Genomic DNA, 16,524 nt, shown 5'->3' with positions numbered 1-16,524 from the left:
TCTCTTCACGTCTCTCCCCCGTGGACCGGAGAGAGCCGGCCCACAAAGAGTCCACCTGCTTTCATCTGTGGTCCAAGGATCGCCGGCGCATTGAACGGCACTACAGTGGGTTCACCTGGGATACCCTTGGCCGGACGAGGCAGCTGGATTCTACCCCCCCCCCCCCTCCTACTCCTGTCGGCTTACAAGCGACCGGATTAACCCCCTCTAGTGTATCCAGCCTATAATCATTAAAGTATCATTGCTGTTATTCCTTAACTATTCCAGGTCGTATATTTACCACCTGCGCCTTCAGAGATTGGACATTCTCTATTGATATACCGACGAATACTCCTTGCCATAAAAGTGCATACTATTTCAATTCATAAATGTAATTAAGTGATTAAGTGCTTATTCTACACACCATCGCTGTGTAGGAAATAAAGACCTGTTTCTAATTCGTACATTTGTGTTGGATCCGTTTCATCTACGTGAGAGTGTTCATGATAATATATTTATGCCGTGTACTGGGTGGCCGAATATTAAGTACAAAGGTAGTGGTAGTAAGTATCATATCTAGTAATACAGTCAGGGAATTGTACCCCTCAGTTACAACAACTGTTGCTTTCCTCTTTCCTTCCTCCGAGCGCCTCGGGGGATCAAGAAAAGAGGGCAGAGTTTGAGATGTTATGCTAGAACACAGAGATTAATCTGTTGCTATGCTAGAACACAGAGATTCATCTGGTGCTATGCTAGAACAGAGATTCATCTGGTGCTATGCTAGAACAGAGATTCATCTGGTGCTATGCTAGAACAGAGATTCATCTGGTGCTATGCTAGAACACAGATTCATCTGTTGCTATCCTAGAACACATCTTATTCTGGTGCTATGCTAGAACACAGATTCATCTGTTACTATGCTAGAACACAGAGATGAATCTGTTGCTATGCTAGAACACAGAGATTCATCTGGTGCTATGCTAGATGAACACCGATTCATCTGGTGCTATGCTAGAGAACAGAGATAAATCTGGTGCTATGCTAGAACACAGATTAATATGTTGCTATGCTAGAACACAGATGCATATGGTGCTATAGAGGACATATATCAATCTGTTGCTATGCTAGAACACAGATTCATCTGGTACTATGTTAGAGGACATATATTAATCTGGTGCTATGCTAGAGGACATATTAATCTGGTGCTATGTTCAGGGGTGCAGTCGTAATATGGGCGAAGGCCAAACGCCCGCGCAAGCGCGCTCCCGCGCATACATGTTCCCTCTGTTGCGCACAAAACAGATGATACACCTTGTCTCATCCTTCCAGTGAAGTCGGGAGATCAAGCAACCCCCCACCACACCTACAGGGCTTGTATTTGGTTGTCGGTATCCTATTATTATGCAAAGTCTAGGTGATAAGTGGCGCGACGAGTCATTTTATCACCTAGACTTTGCATAATAATAGGATGCGCGCACTTCGGCCTCAGTGACGAAGGCCAAACGCCGTTTGACCGCGTTTGCCCAGCACTGCACCCCTGGCTATGTTAGAGGACATATATTAATCTGGTGCTTTGCTAGAACACAGATTAATCTGGTGCTATGTTAGAGGACATATATTAATCTGATGCTTTGCTAGAACTAGGGATGGGTACCTTTCACATTTGAACCGATACCGGTACCCAACGGTACCTTTTTTCTGTACTTTAGTCTCAAGAAATTTAATTTACCTACCTCAGTCGTAAAAAAAATAAATCCAAACTTCAAATAACTACAATTTAGACAGTTTTCGGCTTGTCATTGCTCCGACTGCTTTGTTGTTGAATCAAGTCAAATCCTAGGTAAGCATATATTGTGCGTGTGAACGTTGACATGGAAAAAAAAAAGTTAAAAAAAAAGAAGTAAAAAAAAAAAGTTTTGTGCGTGTGAACGTTGACGTGAAAAAAACAGGTATCTCACTTGATTCGATACTCGGTAGTACCGACGTGTTTCGGTTCGGTACCTCAAAAGAATTCGGTACCCATCCCTAGCTAGAACACAGATTAATCTGGTGCTATGTTAGAGGACATATTAACCTTTTTCATTTGAGGAAGCTTAGATCCTTCTATATCAGCAGGTCACTTCGGGGGTGGGACGATACATCGATCCCGATCGATCTATTATCAAATAGGATCGATGCAACGTAATGCGATACTCTTATTTTGAAAATCCCCTGGTGAGCATATCCGCCGGGCTGCAACAACAACATTAGCTTCGAAAGAGTGCCTAAGCTTAACCGTCGAAAGAACTTGCCGTCACGCTCTAAGACAAACTCTAACCTTAACCAACTTCGAAGAGTGCCTAAGCTTAACCAGTGTAGAAACAGGCGTCGGCCAATCAGAGAGCGTCTACGAGAAATGCGGCTTGGTTTGGTATTCACGCGGGAAGGAGGGGGGATTACTGCATTCTTGAGATAGCCCCACTAACAGGATCTGGCCGGTACTGCACCTTCTGACTCCCAATATGCCTTTTCCAGCCAAAATACAGCGCTGTGACAGTGAATAGGATATATTGATATCGGAAAAAAAAGAAAAACGAACCAAAAACAGTGAACAGGAGGTCTATTTGTATTAAAAACAATAGATTGTTTTTCATTTAAATGTCTGGAAGAGATCAAAAATAAAATTGTTAAATGATATTTCCATTGCCTTTTTTTGTTGTTGATTTAAATGTTACTGATTGTGTTAAATGGGCATATAATATCATCTCATATCGATCGCTGGCACCTGAATCGATTCGTATCGTATCGTGGCAGACTTTGTGATATCGGAAAATATCGTATCGTTGTCCAAAGAATCGATATCGTATCGTATCGTGATGAAACTGGTGATTCCCACCCGTTCTTCATGTGTTCTATCAAGGTATCCTTGCTAGTAGGGCTGTCTTAAATACTTCGAAGCTTCGTTCGATGGGCACAGGATTCGAATGGGAAAATACAATTCTAATATAAAAAAAATAATTATACTTATTTATTATATATTTTTTGTTGCCTGCAAAATCTTGCGCCTCCAATGCAATGGACGCCATACGCCTCATTAACTCCACCTATCTTTGTTAACTACAACAAGCATATGGAGATTCTTCATTAACTCCTTTCTGTGTTGAATACAACTTGCTGCTTTTATAAAGCCTCAAATGACGGCTTACAATATTTCATAAAAGTTTCGTTTGTCTAAGATTTAAAAAGGTTTAAACTTTACAGCACTGACAATTCTCTGTAGTGTTTTTTTTTTTTTTTTTTTTTTTTGAATAAGACACACAGTCAGCAGCAGTGTCCCGACCCATATACAAACATGTCTTAATAAAACGTGCTTAATTAAATTGAATTCTGCCTTTGTCTCTATTAACTACATATACATATTTATATAATTGTTTGCTTTATAGACGAAGGTTGCAACATAATTATGTAATGTAATGTTGTTGGCTGTGTAACAGAGAGCAGCAGCGCAGCTCCTGACTCATTATTAATTTAATTAATTAATCCAATCCACTTTAATTATAGAGCACATTTAAAAACAACAAAGTTGATGAACAAGTCCCACAACATAAGAAAAAAAAACTAAGAAAAAAAACATTATAATATATATATAAGCTACGGATTAAAATCGAATCTCGGGCCAGAAGCTTCGACGGCCAAAAAAAGCTTAGAAGGTCAGCCCTACTTGCCAGTGTCCTTTTTTATGCTGTGCTCTGCTGGGGTGGGGGGCAGCAGCATCTCTGTTACTGACAAAAAAACGTATAAATAAAATCATTAAAAAGGCTGGCTCAGTGATTGGCCTCCCTCCTGACTCCTTGGAGATTATTATTGCCAAGCGAACAAGAACTAAATTCAACACCATTTTATCTTTTGAAGGCCACCCAGTGCACCCACTGTACAATACACTGTACAATATTTTTGATGCTCTGCAAAGCTAATTTAGCGATAGATTGTTGATGCCTCAATGCTCTACTGAGCGATTGAGAAGGTCCTTTGTTCCTGCTGTGGTTAACATTTTTAACGAACACCGCTAGCTGTGTTAAGAGGCTCTCCTCTTCTTACTGTGCTGTGTATCTTGTATTGTATGTAATTGTTTCTTTCATGTTTGTGTATTTGTATTAGCTCTGGTGGCAAACCATGTTTCCCCTCTGGGATTAAGAAATAAACCATACCATACCAACCTGGTGCTGCTATGCTAGAAAACAGATTAATCTGGTGTTATGCTAGAGGACATATTAGCCTGGTGCTATGCTAGAGCAGGGGTTCCCAAACCTTTCAGACCGCGACCCAAAAATAACGGGGTCAGAGAGCCGCGACCCCCACTATTATAGGAGGTAAAAAAAATGTATTCTTTATTTAAATTTTTTTATTTATTTATTTTTTTATAAATGGAAATGTATGGTTGAAACATGCACACGTTCAAACGCGCACACACACCAATAAGCATTGGAGGCTTTTAACCAGGGCCGGACTGGGGAAATCATTCAGGCCAGGAAATATAGTGCAAAATATAGTCGGGCCACTTTTTAAGCAGGGGGTCTGGGGGTCCCCCACCAGGACATTTCTTGTTACAAAGACTTCATTTCCTGCATTCTGGTGCAGGCATTTTTTTTTATTTGTACCCTTTAAATGCCAGTATTTGTGATGGCATCACAAATTATTGTTAAAAAACAGGCTAGCATATGTATGATTAGCAACAACACTGATTTTGATGGATTTTCAGTTTTTTTGTAATGTCAGATTGAAAATAATTATTCAACTTCAGCCCTGATCATAACACCACATATTCATTTTATAATTTAACCCTTTAAATGCCAGTGTGTGTGATGGCATATATTTGCAATATATCAAATGCAAAGTAGATTTTTCTGGGGGGGGATTATTACAGGCTAGCGTGTGTCAATGATTAGCAACAACCGTTTTTTGTAAGGGTCCCGCCTCCACCAATCACATGCGGCTCCTTTTGTGTGTGTGTGTGAGAGCAAGAGAGAGAGAGAGAGAGAGAGTTCTCCAACTTGTGTGAGTTGCCGTGATCTCCTGGTTGTTCCCCACATAGGTTATCTAACTATTGCGCTGCTGCAACTAGAAACACTGTCCTGGCCTTTGGATTTTTTTTGTGTGAAACCATCTGGCGACCCCCCCCCCCCCCCCCCCCCCCCGACTTTGGGAACCCCTGTGCTAGAGGACATATTATTAACCTGGTGCTATGCTAGAGGACATATTAACCTGGTGCTATGCTAGAGGACATATTAACCTGGTGCTATGCTAGAGGACATATTAACCTGATGGTTACATATGAACAGGAGTTTTAAGAATGTTTTATGTTTTATTGCAGGTAGAAAACCAAGACAGTCAAGGGATCCGTCTTTGGTGGTTGCATTTATCGGCAAGGTAGGAAATCCTACATCTCTCATCCTAATACAGTATAATGTATATATGTACAAAAGAAAAGCGGTCTGATTTTCAATTCTCATGCTCCCTTGCAGCTTCATCCTAAGAAAGGAAATTTCTTGGTCATTCAAGCCAGGGAGCTTGGATTGCCTGTGTAAGTTCATTGTTATATGTAATAATAATATAATAATAATAATAATTTTATTGTTATATGTAGTCTGTAAATGTTCTTTTAGCCTCCTGAAATATTTGTGGAAGATGAATGTTAATAGTTTTTCCCCCACAGAGGGAAGCCAACCATTGGTCCAATGATTGCCGCTTTGAAGGAGGGTAAAAGCGTCCACTACGAAGGGAGAGAGGTACCTCAGATACGTGTTGCCTATAGTAGAGCCCGCCCCCTATGCTGCTCTATAGTAGAGCCCACCCCCTATGCTGCTCTATAGTAGAGCCCACCCCCTCTGCTGCTCTATAGTAGAGCCCCCCCCACCCCCTCTGCAGCTCTATAGTAGAGCCCCCACCCCCTCTGCTGCTCTATAGTAGAGCCCCCACCCCTCTGCTGCTCTATAGTAGAGCCCCCACCCCTCTGCTGCTCTATAGTAGAGCCCACCCCCTCTGCTGCTCTATAGTAGAGCCCGCCCCCTCTGCAGCTCTATAGTAGAGCCCCCACCCCTCTGCTGCTCTATAGTAGAGCCCCAATCCCCTCTGCTGCTCTATAGTAGAGCCCCCACCCCTCTGCTGCTCTATAGTAGAGCCCCAATCCCCTCTGCTGCTCTATAGTAGAGCCCACCCCCTCTGCTGCTCTATAGTAGAGCCCGCCCCCTCTGCAGCTCTATAGTAGAGCCCCCACCCCCTCTGCTGCTCTATAGTAGAGCCCCAATCCCCTCTGCTGCTCTATAGTAGAGCCCGCCCCCTCTGCTGCTCTATAGTAGAGCCCCCACCCCCTCTGCAGCTCTATAGTAGAGCCCCCACCCCCTCTGCTGCTCTATAGTAGAGCCCCAATCCCCTCTGCTGCTCTATAGTAGAGCCCCCACCCCCTCTGCAGCTCTATAGTAGAGCCCCCACCCCCTCTGCTGCTCTATAGTAGAGCCCCCACCCCCTCTGCTGCTCTATAGTAGAGCCCCCACCCCCTCTGCTGCTCTATAGTAGAGCCCCCACCCCCTCTGCTGCTCTATAGTAGAGCCCGCCCCCTCTGCAGCTCTATAGTAGACCCCCCACCCCCTCTGCAGCTCTATAGTAGAGCCCCCACCCCCTCTGCTGCTCTATAGTAGAGCCCGCCCCCTCTGCAGCTCTATAGTAGAGCCCCCACCCCCTCTGCAGCTCTATAGTAGAGCCCCCACCCCCTCTGCTGCTCTATAGTAGAGCCCCCACCCCCTCTGCAGCTCTATAGTAGAGCCCCCACCCCCTCTGCAGCTCTATAGTAGAGCCCACACCCCCTCTGCTGCTCTATCTATAGTAGTGCCTGCCCCCGCCCCTAAACATGTAGGTTGAAATCTTAATAACCAATGATCACTATTTTAATGTTATAGAAGAAATATGGAACTGTTTTACAATATCTTATAACTGTGGGTTTCTGTATAGCATAGTATAAATACTGTAATTTGTGATTGGTTGTAACTTTAGCGAGTTAGAGGCTACAAGCATAGGGTCTATACTTCACCATAGGGTCTATACTTCACCATAGGGTCTATACTTCACCATAGGGACATCACCAGAACGGAAAATGAAAGGATGTAAACATTACAAGAGCAAATAAAACATGCGGCTGGGTGGCGCAGCGGACATTGCGCTCGTCACCAACGCAAGAGACACCGGGTTCGACTCCGGCTGTCGGCGTTGCCTCCGGCTTGGGCCAGCCGTCATACTAACTCAATTGGCAGAGTTAGGGGGTGGAAGTCGATGGGTGGTAATCTGGACGTTGTGGACAGCGACTCCTACAGGTCGGTTGGGGACGCCTGCACAGCAGAGACAGGAAATAGCGGGAGTAGTGTGAGCATCCCACACGTTGCACCTCGCCAATGAGAGTCCGCGCTGGCAGGTGAAAAGATGTGACAGGCTGCCTCCTCGTGTACCGGAGGGTACAGGTGATGCAAGGCTTCTATCCTCCCTACAACCGGCCAGTGGGGGGCATATGCGAGCAACGTTCAAGACAGGGGAGGGAAGAATTGGCACAATGGAATTGGGATGGGAGAAAAAATTGAAAAAGAGGAGAAAAGGGGGATAAAAAAAAGAGCAAATAAAATGGACTTTGCAAACATTATATGAGGTTGGAAATGTATTCAGCTTGTAGACTATTAGGACAACAATGGCAAACTCTAGTCTATTTAGGTGGAAATGTGAATATAAATAAAAGTGAGCTGTTTACAAGAAGACTTTGTTGGATACCTTTAAAGTAATGCCCCTTATTAATTTAACATCACACATGTATTAAGAAGATTTACAAACAAAATATTGCTCGACCACAACCCTGCATTAGCTGTGACTTACCATTACAACACTGTTTATTGCCCCCCGTGTTTTAATGTTGGCAAACTAGAAAGTAATAAGGAACTTCCTGATTAGGCTGCAGTGACAATTATAGACCCCATTCTATTCTGTTGACGGTTCACTTCACTGCGGATCCTTATTGCACCCGAGGGGCAACTTGTTAACACATTTAAAGTAACAAACGATGACAAAAGCAATAACGCACCCTCCTTAATTACGCAAAGTAAACGCGAGGGAAAGCTTTGCATTTAAAAACAACTAATTTCATATATATATATCAATGTATGACGTGACATCTTTGTTGTTGTCCTCAAGATTCACCCTGAGGAGGTTTGTACGCCTACTGACCCGGGGCAAGTCTTCATCATTGTGGAATGTCCCTCTGAGGAGTTTGTCGAACCCATCTGCACCAATCAGCAGCTACGCGGGTAACGTCCTGAATATTTATTTTACAATCTTTTTTTCTTTTCTGCTCTGACTGAATTAAAATGGATTGATCATTAGTATTTGCTTGGAGGTGCACAGATATTATACCTAGTAGTACTACTAGATCAGCTGATCACAGTGCCGCTTGGAGTATTTACAATCATTCTGGCCTGTTTTATAAAACAATTACATGAAATAGTGTGTCAATTGTCTTTTTATTTTAAAACCTTTGTTTGGATTTTTTTTATTCATTGACCTCAACTTGGCATGCTGCAGACATTTTCCCTCCTCGTTGGAAAGGTTTTACCTTGCGCTAAAGATCATGTAATTTAATGGTAACAACGCCACCCTCTACTCCTGTGCCACAGGACAGTTCAGTCAAAAGTTACGAGAACCCGCGCATATTGTGGCGTTACCTGCTCGTATTATCTAGGGCTGCTCCATAGACGAGATTAGATTAGATTCAAATGTATTGTCATTATACAGCACAAGTACAGTACAACAAAAAGAAGTTTGGCATCCAACCAGAGTGCAACAAAGGGTGCACTAATTTATTTTTGAGTCTGGTCAGGGACCATCGTCTAATACGATTTTGTCTCAAGGTCCCCCGTCTGAGAAGATATTTGTTGTTGGATGTGATTCAGTCCAGAATTCCAAAACTATTTATACTGTATGTGAGGAGATAACATTGGCGAGAGTGTGAGACCTATGATCAGAATAGTCATCCTTCTACATTCTCTCATTGGGTTAAACTTCTAGTGAATATAATATGAGTGAAATTAAACTATTGCTCATTTAGCTGGGGACCCCCTGGAACCCCCTCAAGGACCCCTAGGGGTCCCTGGTCCCACTTTGAGAACCACTGGCCTATGGAACTGACCCCAGATCTTACACCTTTAAAATAGGGGGTAAATAGGGGGAGCACAGAGTAACAGTATAAATCCTTGTACATCTTCCTGTACATTTTACATTTTAACTGTACATTTTACTGTATATTACTGTATATTTTTGGACTGTATATTTTAGAATGTATATACATATTTAGGATGTATATCTCTGACTGTGTACTCTTGTTCTTATTCTTATTTTCGATTTTTGACTGCCTAAATGCTTATTGTGAGCAATCTGTGGTGCTGAATTTCCCTCTGGATCAATAAAGTACTTCTATTCTATTCCCCTCACTGTGTCATTTAACGGGACGGCATCATTTGTCTATCAGAGTACTATTCGTACTTTGTAACCGCAACCAGGGACGTGCACACATAGAGCCCAAGGGGTGCTTGAGCACCTGCCGTTTTGAGCCTCGTAAAAAAAGTGCCCTTTAAAAAAATATATATAATAAATAATTTTTACCGTTGCGCATATCGACTGCCCTTCCAACTGAAAAATGTCAGGATAGAATCAAAATATTAGGTAAAGAGAGAGAGATGCCCCATATTCCATTGCAGTTTGCACGGCCTCCTCAGCGTGCCTCTCCGCGGACCTATATATTTTATGCATAGCGTGGGTGGTGATGATGATGGTGATAGAAACCGCTGTGGCGCATACAGTTGAATGCTGGTATTACACTCACTGAGGGACATGAAGAAGTCAAGTCCGATGGAATTTGGGGAATCTCAAATACAAATCCGGATTGGAATAAAAAATGCATTTATATTAAACAATACAGAATATACAGCACTTCTTGGGGTCTGTAGGATAAGCACTTATTCCCTCCCCCCTGAACATTTATGGAGATGTATGGGCCTTTTTAAGTCAGTGATAAAAGTGTCTTTCAAGGATAAGTTTATAGATTATTATAGTTCAATATTCAATATTTGATCACCAAAACCCCCCCAAAAAGCATAAAAAGGGGGCCCCCCGCCTGAAAAGGGCCCCCAAAAATCGGGCTTGCGCTCGGTTATAACACACACAGGTATAGTGCCATTTTCAGCCTTTGAGCACCTGCCCCTCTAAAGTCCTGTGCACGTCCCTGACTGCAACTACAGATACTATCGGTGCACCTCTATGTTTGTCGAGTTGAATGTAGTATTAGCATGTGGCCAGTTGGTCTCTGAGGCATGATGTTGTGTTTGATCTGTTAAAGGTACCAATCTGGAGGGAAGGAAATCCCTGCTGCTATAGTCGTCCACATCACTCCAGAGTCTCTCCTGAAAACAGACGAATACAAGCGGTGGATGGAGAGGTAAACATTCAGTTGTTTCTTTTAAATTGATCACAATGTGAATCTGTCTCCTTCTCACTCTGCGTGTGCTCCCTACAGTTCATGGAAAACCCGGATTAGTCACGGAATTTGAATGTTGGATTAGGAATGTAATGTATTTTATTTTTCTTCCAATTAATTAATACATTTTAAAACCTGTCAAGCTTTCAAATCTAGGTACAGGGGTTAAAGTCCTCTGTTGCTAAAACGGATTTCCGTAATTTTATCCGACGAGAAAGAAAAAAAGAGAGAGAGATAACTTCCCATTCATAAGCTGCGTCTCAATTATGGGCCTGTATCCTTTCAAGGTCATGGTCTATAAATACAGCCTTTGAAGGACACAGCCCCTGAATTGGTTGTGCAGATGGTGGCTGGCACGGTTCACCAGATCCAAAAGCAAATAATCATACGCACTGCAACACTACCATCCTAATTAGCTATGGAGTCGCTGAGGACGGCTACCAACAGTAAAAAAGAAAAAGGAAAAAGGAGATGGGTTTGACTCTCTGGGGATCTTTTTAGTTCGTCCTGCAAAAGATGCAATTACCAGGTATGGGTTATGGGCTAGTACATGGTCTGCCACAAAAACAGAGTTGTGTTTCCAGTTCTACTCCTGTAGCCCTGTGTTGGTGTAGGACTGTATTTCTACCACCGGGTGGCAGTGTATGCTAACACAACAATGCACTGGTAAATGGAGTTATCAAAAGTTAAGACAAAAACATTGTTTTGTTATAAAATAAATACATATTTATTTTTACGTATTTACTGAAAAGTTACGTTGATTAGTAAAAACTGAGGCAAGTTTTGTAAAAAATAAATTGAAAAATGTATCACTTGCATTTCATAGATTGATGGCAACAGAATGGCAACAGAAAAGCTGTTGAAAGGCATCTTCTTACCTCAAGACGCGATTGGTCTCGAGTGTTTAAACGTGACTGGTGCATTAGAGAACAGAAGCAATGGTGTTTGTGTGAAGTGGTGCTGAAATCCTCAAAATTACAAAAGCATTTCAGGCTAAATACTTAATTTTTTACTTGAATCCCTGTAGGTAACTTTGAATAAATAATACCCCACTTAACATATTTCCTGATTACACAAATCCCATCTGATAGCGGTAGCTAGTAACAACAAGCCACAAGACATACTTTGTTTATTTGTTTATTATGATCTTTTTTTAATAAATAAATACATAAGCATAGATGCATTGGTCATGGAATTTGATTAGCAGGAATGAGTAGGAACCCTGACCGTCCACTCCCCTGTGTGCCTAGGTTTCCATCCTCGACCGAGCATCTGATACTGAACGAGCAGGTCTGTACTGTCCACAACGTCAGAAGCCACAAGATCCAAGCTCAGCTCAATCTGATTCACCCGGAGATCTTTCCAGAACTCAAGCCTTATAAAACAAAGGTAACAGTAGTGGGTCAAATGCCTAGTGATATGAACACATTTTTACAACCAGTGTTAAGATAGTCTCTTTGCAATGTTGTCGTGGTTTTCTTTACTTAAATTGAAAGTTGATATAGTTATCTTGTGTTGTGAGCAGGTTTCCTGACTCTAGGACCCCATTCAACTAATTTAAAACCCAATGTTTAGGGCGGCTGGGTAGTGTAGAGGTCTAAGCACTCGCCTACCACCGCAGAGACTCTGGGTTCGAATCCAGCTGTCGGCGGCACCTTTTGCTTGGTCAGTCGTCCCTACGAACAATTGGCAGTCACGGGTGGGAAGTCGGTGGGGTAGGACTCCTGGTCGTTGCAATAGCGACTGCTACTGGTCAGTCAGGGCGCCTGTTCAGCAGGGAGGGGATCTGCTGGTGATGGCAGGGCAGCATGTGGTTGTCTACACCCTCCCCAGACCGACAGTAGGGCAGCATGTGGTTGTCTACACCCTCCCCAGACCGACAGTAGGGCAGCATGTGGTCGTCTACACCCTCCCCAGACCGACAGTAGGGCAGCATGTGGTCGTCTACACCCTCCCCAGACCGACAGTAGGGCAGCATGTGGTCGTCTACACCCTCCCCAGACAGTAGGGCAGCATGTGGTCGTCTACACCCTCCCCAGACCGACAGTAGGGCAGCATGTGGTCGTCTACACCCTCCCCAGACAGTAGGGCAGCATGTGGTCGTCTACACCCTCCCCAGACCGACAGTAGGGCAGCATGTGGTCGTCTACACCCTTCCCAGACAGTAGGGCAGCATGTGGTCGTCTACACCCTCCCCAGACAGTAGGGCAGCGCAACGACCAGGAAGGGAATTGGCAGAACGACTAAATTGGGAGGAAAGAAGGAAAGGCAAAAAAATTATTAAAAGATTTGACTTCAAAAATAGATTTCTCGATCTCAAAATTAGGCTGTTTTCCTTCATTAACTTTAGACTTGTCTTGAACGTTCTCTTTTATTCCGTTCCGCAGGAGGCTCCGGCGGCGCTGCTCGTCCCCCACGTCCGCGCAGAGTGTCTTCTGAAGTTCCAGTTCAGGCCCAAGCTGGAGTGGCAGAGGTCAGTTTCACCCCCCCCTCCCCCCCCCCCCAGATTTACCAAACATCATCACACTGCAAACGTCGAGGCTCGCTTCGACACAGAGGAGACGAACTAGAATGCAACGCCGGCTCCTCTCGTCTTTCAAGCGCTCTGCTTGAAGTTCTCTCACGTATTGTAGACAACCCACCGAGGTAAAATGTGAGTTAAGAATCTCTTGCCCCCCCCCCCCCCAGAGTCCTCCAGAGGTGTCTGTGTGGTCAGTGGTGTGTGATTTTCCTCCATCTCTTTGTTTCTCGGACATGCCGCCCCCCCTGTGTGGTTAGTGATGTGTGATTTACTCTGTCAGCAGGGTGTGTGATTTACTCTTCCTCTTATTTGTTAGAGATGCCATCCCCTCCTGTGACATTGAGGAGTTTGTGAAAGAGGCGGCTGAAGTACCGAACTTTCTCCAAGAAGTGGACGAGTTCAGGAGGTTCCGCTCCACCGACGCAGCCGTGCTGTCAGGTGAGTTCTCAACTCTCAGACGCTCTGCCCTGGGAAGACGAAGGAGAAGCTTTCCTCCTGCTTTTTAAGTGCGTCGGTCCTTTCAGTGACTTTTAACATGAGCCCGCATTGTCGGATGGACGGTACAGCGAGATCGTACTGTGACTTTGAAATGATTGGAGCATCGTCCGTCAGTGACTTTTAACATGAGCCTGCGTTGTCAGATGGACGGTACAGCGAGATCGTACTGTGACCTTGTGACCGAAATGATTGGAATAATGACAACATAATGAAATTAACAGGCAAAGGAGCCAGGATATTGATTTGCACAGCAAAACTGTCACTAGCACTAAGGCTGGGTTCCAAAAATTATAGATGTTCCCCATTCGTAATGATCTTCATTTAAATAATCAGAATTTGATTAATAAAATCCAGAGATAATTTTTTTTTAATTTAATAAATAAATAAAAAATGCTATATTGTGTTGACTGCAATAGTGTGTTGGTCATGTTGAATAACAAGTACATTAATGTAACTGCTTTGTGGTAAATTCTTAATGAATACTTTGAATGCACCAGGTTAGAAGGTTCCTTGTACAATTTACAATATTCGTTTTCTCAGAATCTCTTTCATATCCAAGCAAAATCGGTATCTTAACTGGAATATCCCTAACCGGATCAATATCGAATTGAATCGGGACCTTGTGAATCAGAATCGAATTGATTTGGGAAATCGGTGGCGACACCCAGCCCTAATAAGCTCCATTAAAAAGCTATATTTACAAAACTCTTGACTTTTAATTCAATTGCAACCATGGTGCAGTCCTATGACCTATCACAATGTAGCCATGTCACCGTGGCATGTACAGCAACATTAACTCTGATTGGAGGGTTCACAGTAACATTTCCTCTGATTGGAGGGTTCACAGTAACACTTCCTCTGATTGGAGGGTTCACAGTAACACTTCCTCTGATTGGAGGGTTCACACTAACACTTCCTCTGATTGGAGGGTTCACATTAACACTTCCTCTGATTGGAGGGTTCACAGTAACATTTCCTCCGATTGGAGCGTTCACATTAACACTTCCTCTGATTGGAGGGTTCACAGTAACACTTCCTCTGATTGGAGGGTTCACATCAACACTTCCTCTGATTGGAGGGTTCACAGTAACACTTCCTCTGATTGGAGGGTTCACATCAACACTTCCTCTGATTGGAGGGTTCACAGTAACACTTCCTCTGATTGGAGGGTTCACAGTAACACTTCCTCTGATTGGAGGGTTCACAGTAACACTTCCTCTGATTGGAGGGTTCACAGTAACACTTCCTCTGATTGGAGGGTTCACAGTAACACTTCCTCTGATTGGAGGGTTCACATCAACACTTCCTCTGATTGGAGGGTTCACAGTAACATTTCCTCTGATTGTAGGGTTCACAGTAACACTTCCTCTGATTGGAGGGTTCACAGTAACACTTCCTCTGATTGGAGGGTTCACAGTAACACTTCCTCTGATTGGAGGGTTCACAGTAACACTTCCTCTGATTGGAGGGTTCACAGTAGGACCCAGGCACGTTTTCTAAATCAAAATGCTACATTCTCCTGTAATGAGATAATAATTGAATAGACTGGTCCAGAACAGGAAGCTAATTCAAATTTGCCCTCAAACCAATCGCAACCAAATTGTGGGTTTATGGAAATGCCATAATTATTGTACACTTGGGATTGTTTCTTAATTATTGAGCATACATGGTACAAAGGTCTCATTGACATGAACAATTTATAAAGTTATTAAGGTGAATTTCAGTCACTAGATTTGCACGTCTCAATAATCACAAAAATGCACTTAAAAGTAAAGGAACGCACGATATTCCATCTGCAGTAGCTCCGTTTTCCACATCATGTACAGCGTGCGTCTGTCTCTGGAGCAACCCGTCTGATCTCCCCACAGGCATTAATTATAAAGTATCATATCGTGTCCATATACTTGATAAGGATCATGTACTTCCTTCACAGGCCAAGCAGAGAAATACCCTGAGGTGCTTTTCCTGGGAACTGGATCTGCACTTCCCAGCAAGATCAGGAACGTCAGCGGCACTTTAGTCAATATCAGGTATGACCCCATATGAGCCCGTCTTCACTGATCAATGAAGGTTGTATAAACTGAAGCACGCAACATGTGTGAGTCTGTTCAAACTGCTGCGCAAGCGCCTCCGCATTCATGCAGTGAAAACAGACTCCGACTCAGCTTCTAACCCCAGGCCTTCAGAACACTCAACACTGATCTCTCCACACACATGAACACACACACACACACACACACACACACACACACACACACACACACACACACACACACACACACACACACACACACTACACATCCTCACTTACACTCTCTCACACACCCTACATACATAATACACTACAAAAAGGTAACTTTAAAAACGAATATTTTGAACCCACTGTATATTTGTATATTATTACTTTTTATTTATTATTATTATTTTTTACTACTGGGCAGTCCGGTAGAGAGAGAGAGAAAGAACGGGAGACAGAGCGGGGGGGGGGGGGGGAGACACAGACATTCGGCAAAGGACGCCGGGTCTGGGAATCGAACCCGGGTCGGCCGCTTCGCGACGCAGCGCGTTACATGGTTCGCCACTTGGGCATTGTATTTCATTCTTATGATTTTTTTTTATCATGTCTATTTTTTATTTGATTTATTTGTATTTTTGCACAATCTAGGCGGGCATGGGCACCTACAGTACATCTCACTGCATGTCTTGTGTATGTATATGACAAATACAACTCTTGAAACTTGAGAAATCTTGAGTGTGGGGGTATCTGCATGTATCATATGTAGGGATGCACGATATATTGGTGACAGGTGAGGGTGGTATCAGCTTATTTTTTCATGTATCGGCAGACAAATAGCGGCTGGTGATAGTGAGTTTTTTATTGGTTGCATCGGTCTGATGAGCAGAACTGGGGGCCAATGGGAACAACCGATGTTTATTTCTTTGTATAGCGGCGCAGTGTGTGTTTTTCTTTTTTCTGGCCACGCAG

At 43.4% G+C, this 16,524-nt stretch overlaps 1 protein-coding gene across 2 annotated transcripts in view; it reads left to right on the top strand.

Moving 5' to 3' along the window:
• The window catches only part of elac2 (elaC ribonuclease Z 2), a 54,119-nt gene that overhangs the window by 17,498 nt on the left and 20,097 nt on the right, over nt 1-16,524 (top strand). For both annotated transcript variants that reach the window (XM_084328810.1, XM_084328809.1), the window contains 9 exons: nt 5,330-5,385; nt 5,481-5,539; nt 5,672-5,744; nt 8,185-8,297; nt 10,382-10,480; nt 11,770-11,908; nt 12,907-12,992; nt 13,357-13,478; nt 15,472-15,568. In XM_084328810.1, coding sequence (XP_084184936.1) covers nt 5,330-5,385; nt 5,481-5,539; nt 5,672-5,744; nt 8,185-8,297; nt 10,382-10,480; nt 11,770-11,908; nt 12,907-12,992; nt 13,357-13,478; nt 15,472-15,568 — 844 coding nt within the window. The remainder of the gene's footprint in view (nt 1-5,329; nt 5,386-5,480; nt 5,540-5,671; nt 5,745-8,184; nt 8,298-10,381; nt 10,481-11,769; nt 11,909-12,906; nt 12,993-13,356; nt 13,479-15,471; nt 15,569-16,524) is intronic.

Source organism: Notolepis coatsorum (assembly GCF_963971535.1).
Source record: "Notolepis coatsorum genome assembly, chromosome: 14".
NCBI lineage: Eukaryota > Metazoa > Chordata > Actinopteri > Aulopiformes > Paralepididae > Notolepis > Notolepis coatsorum.
This window is presented reverse-complemented; position numbering and strand designations above follow the sequence as displayed.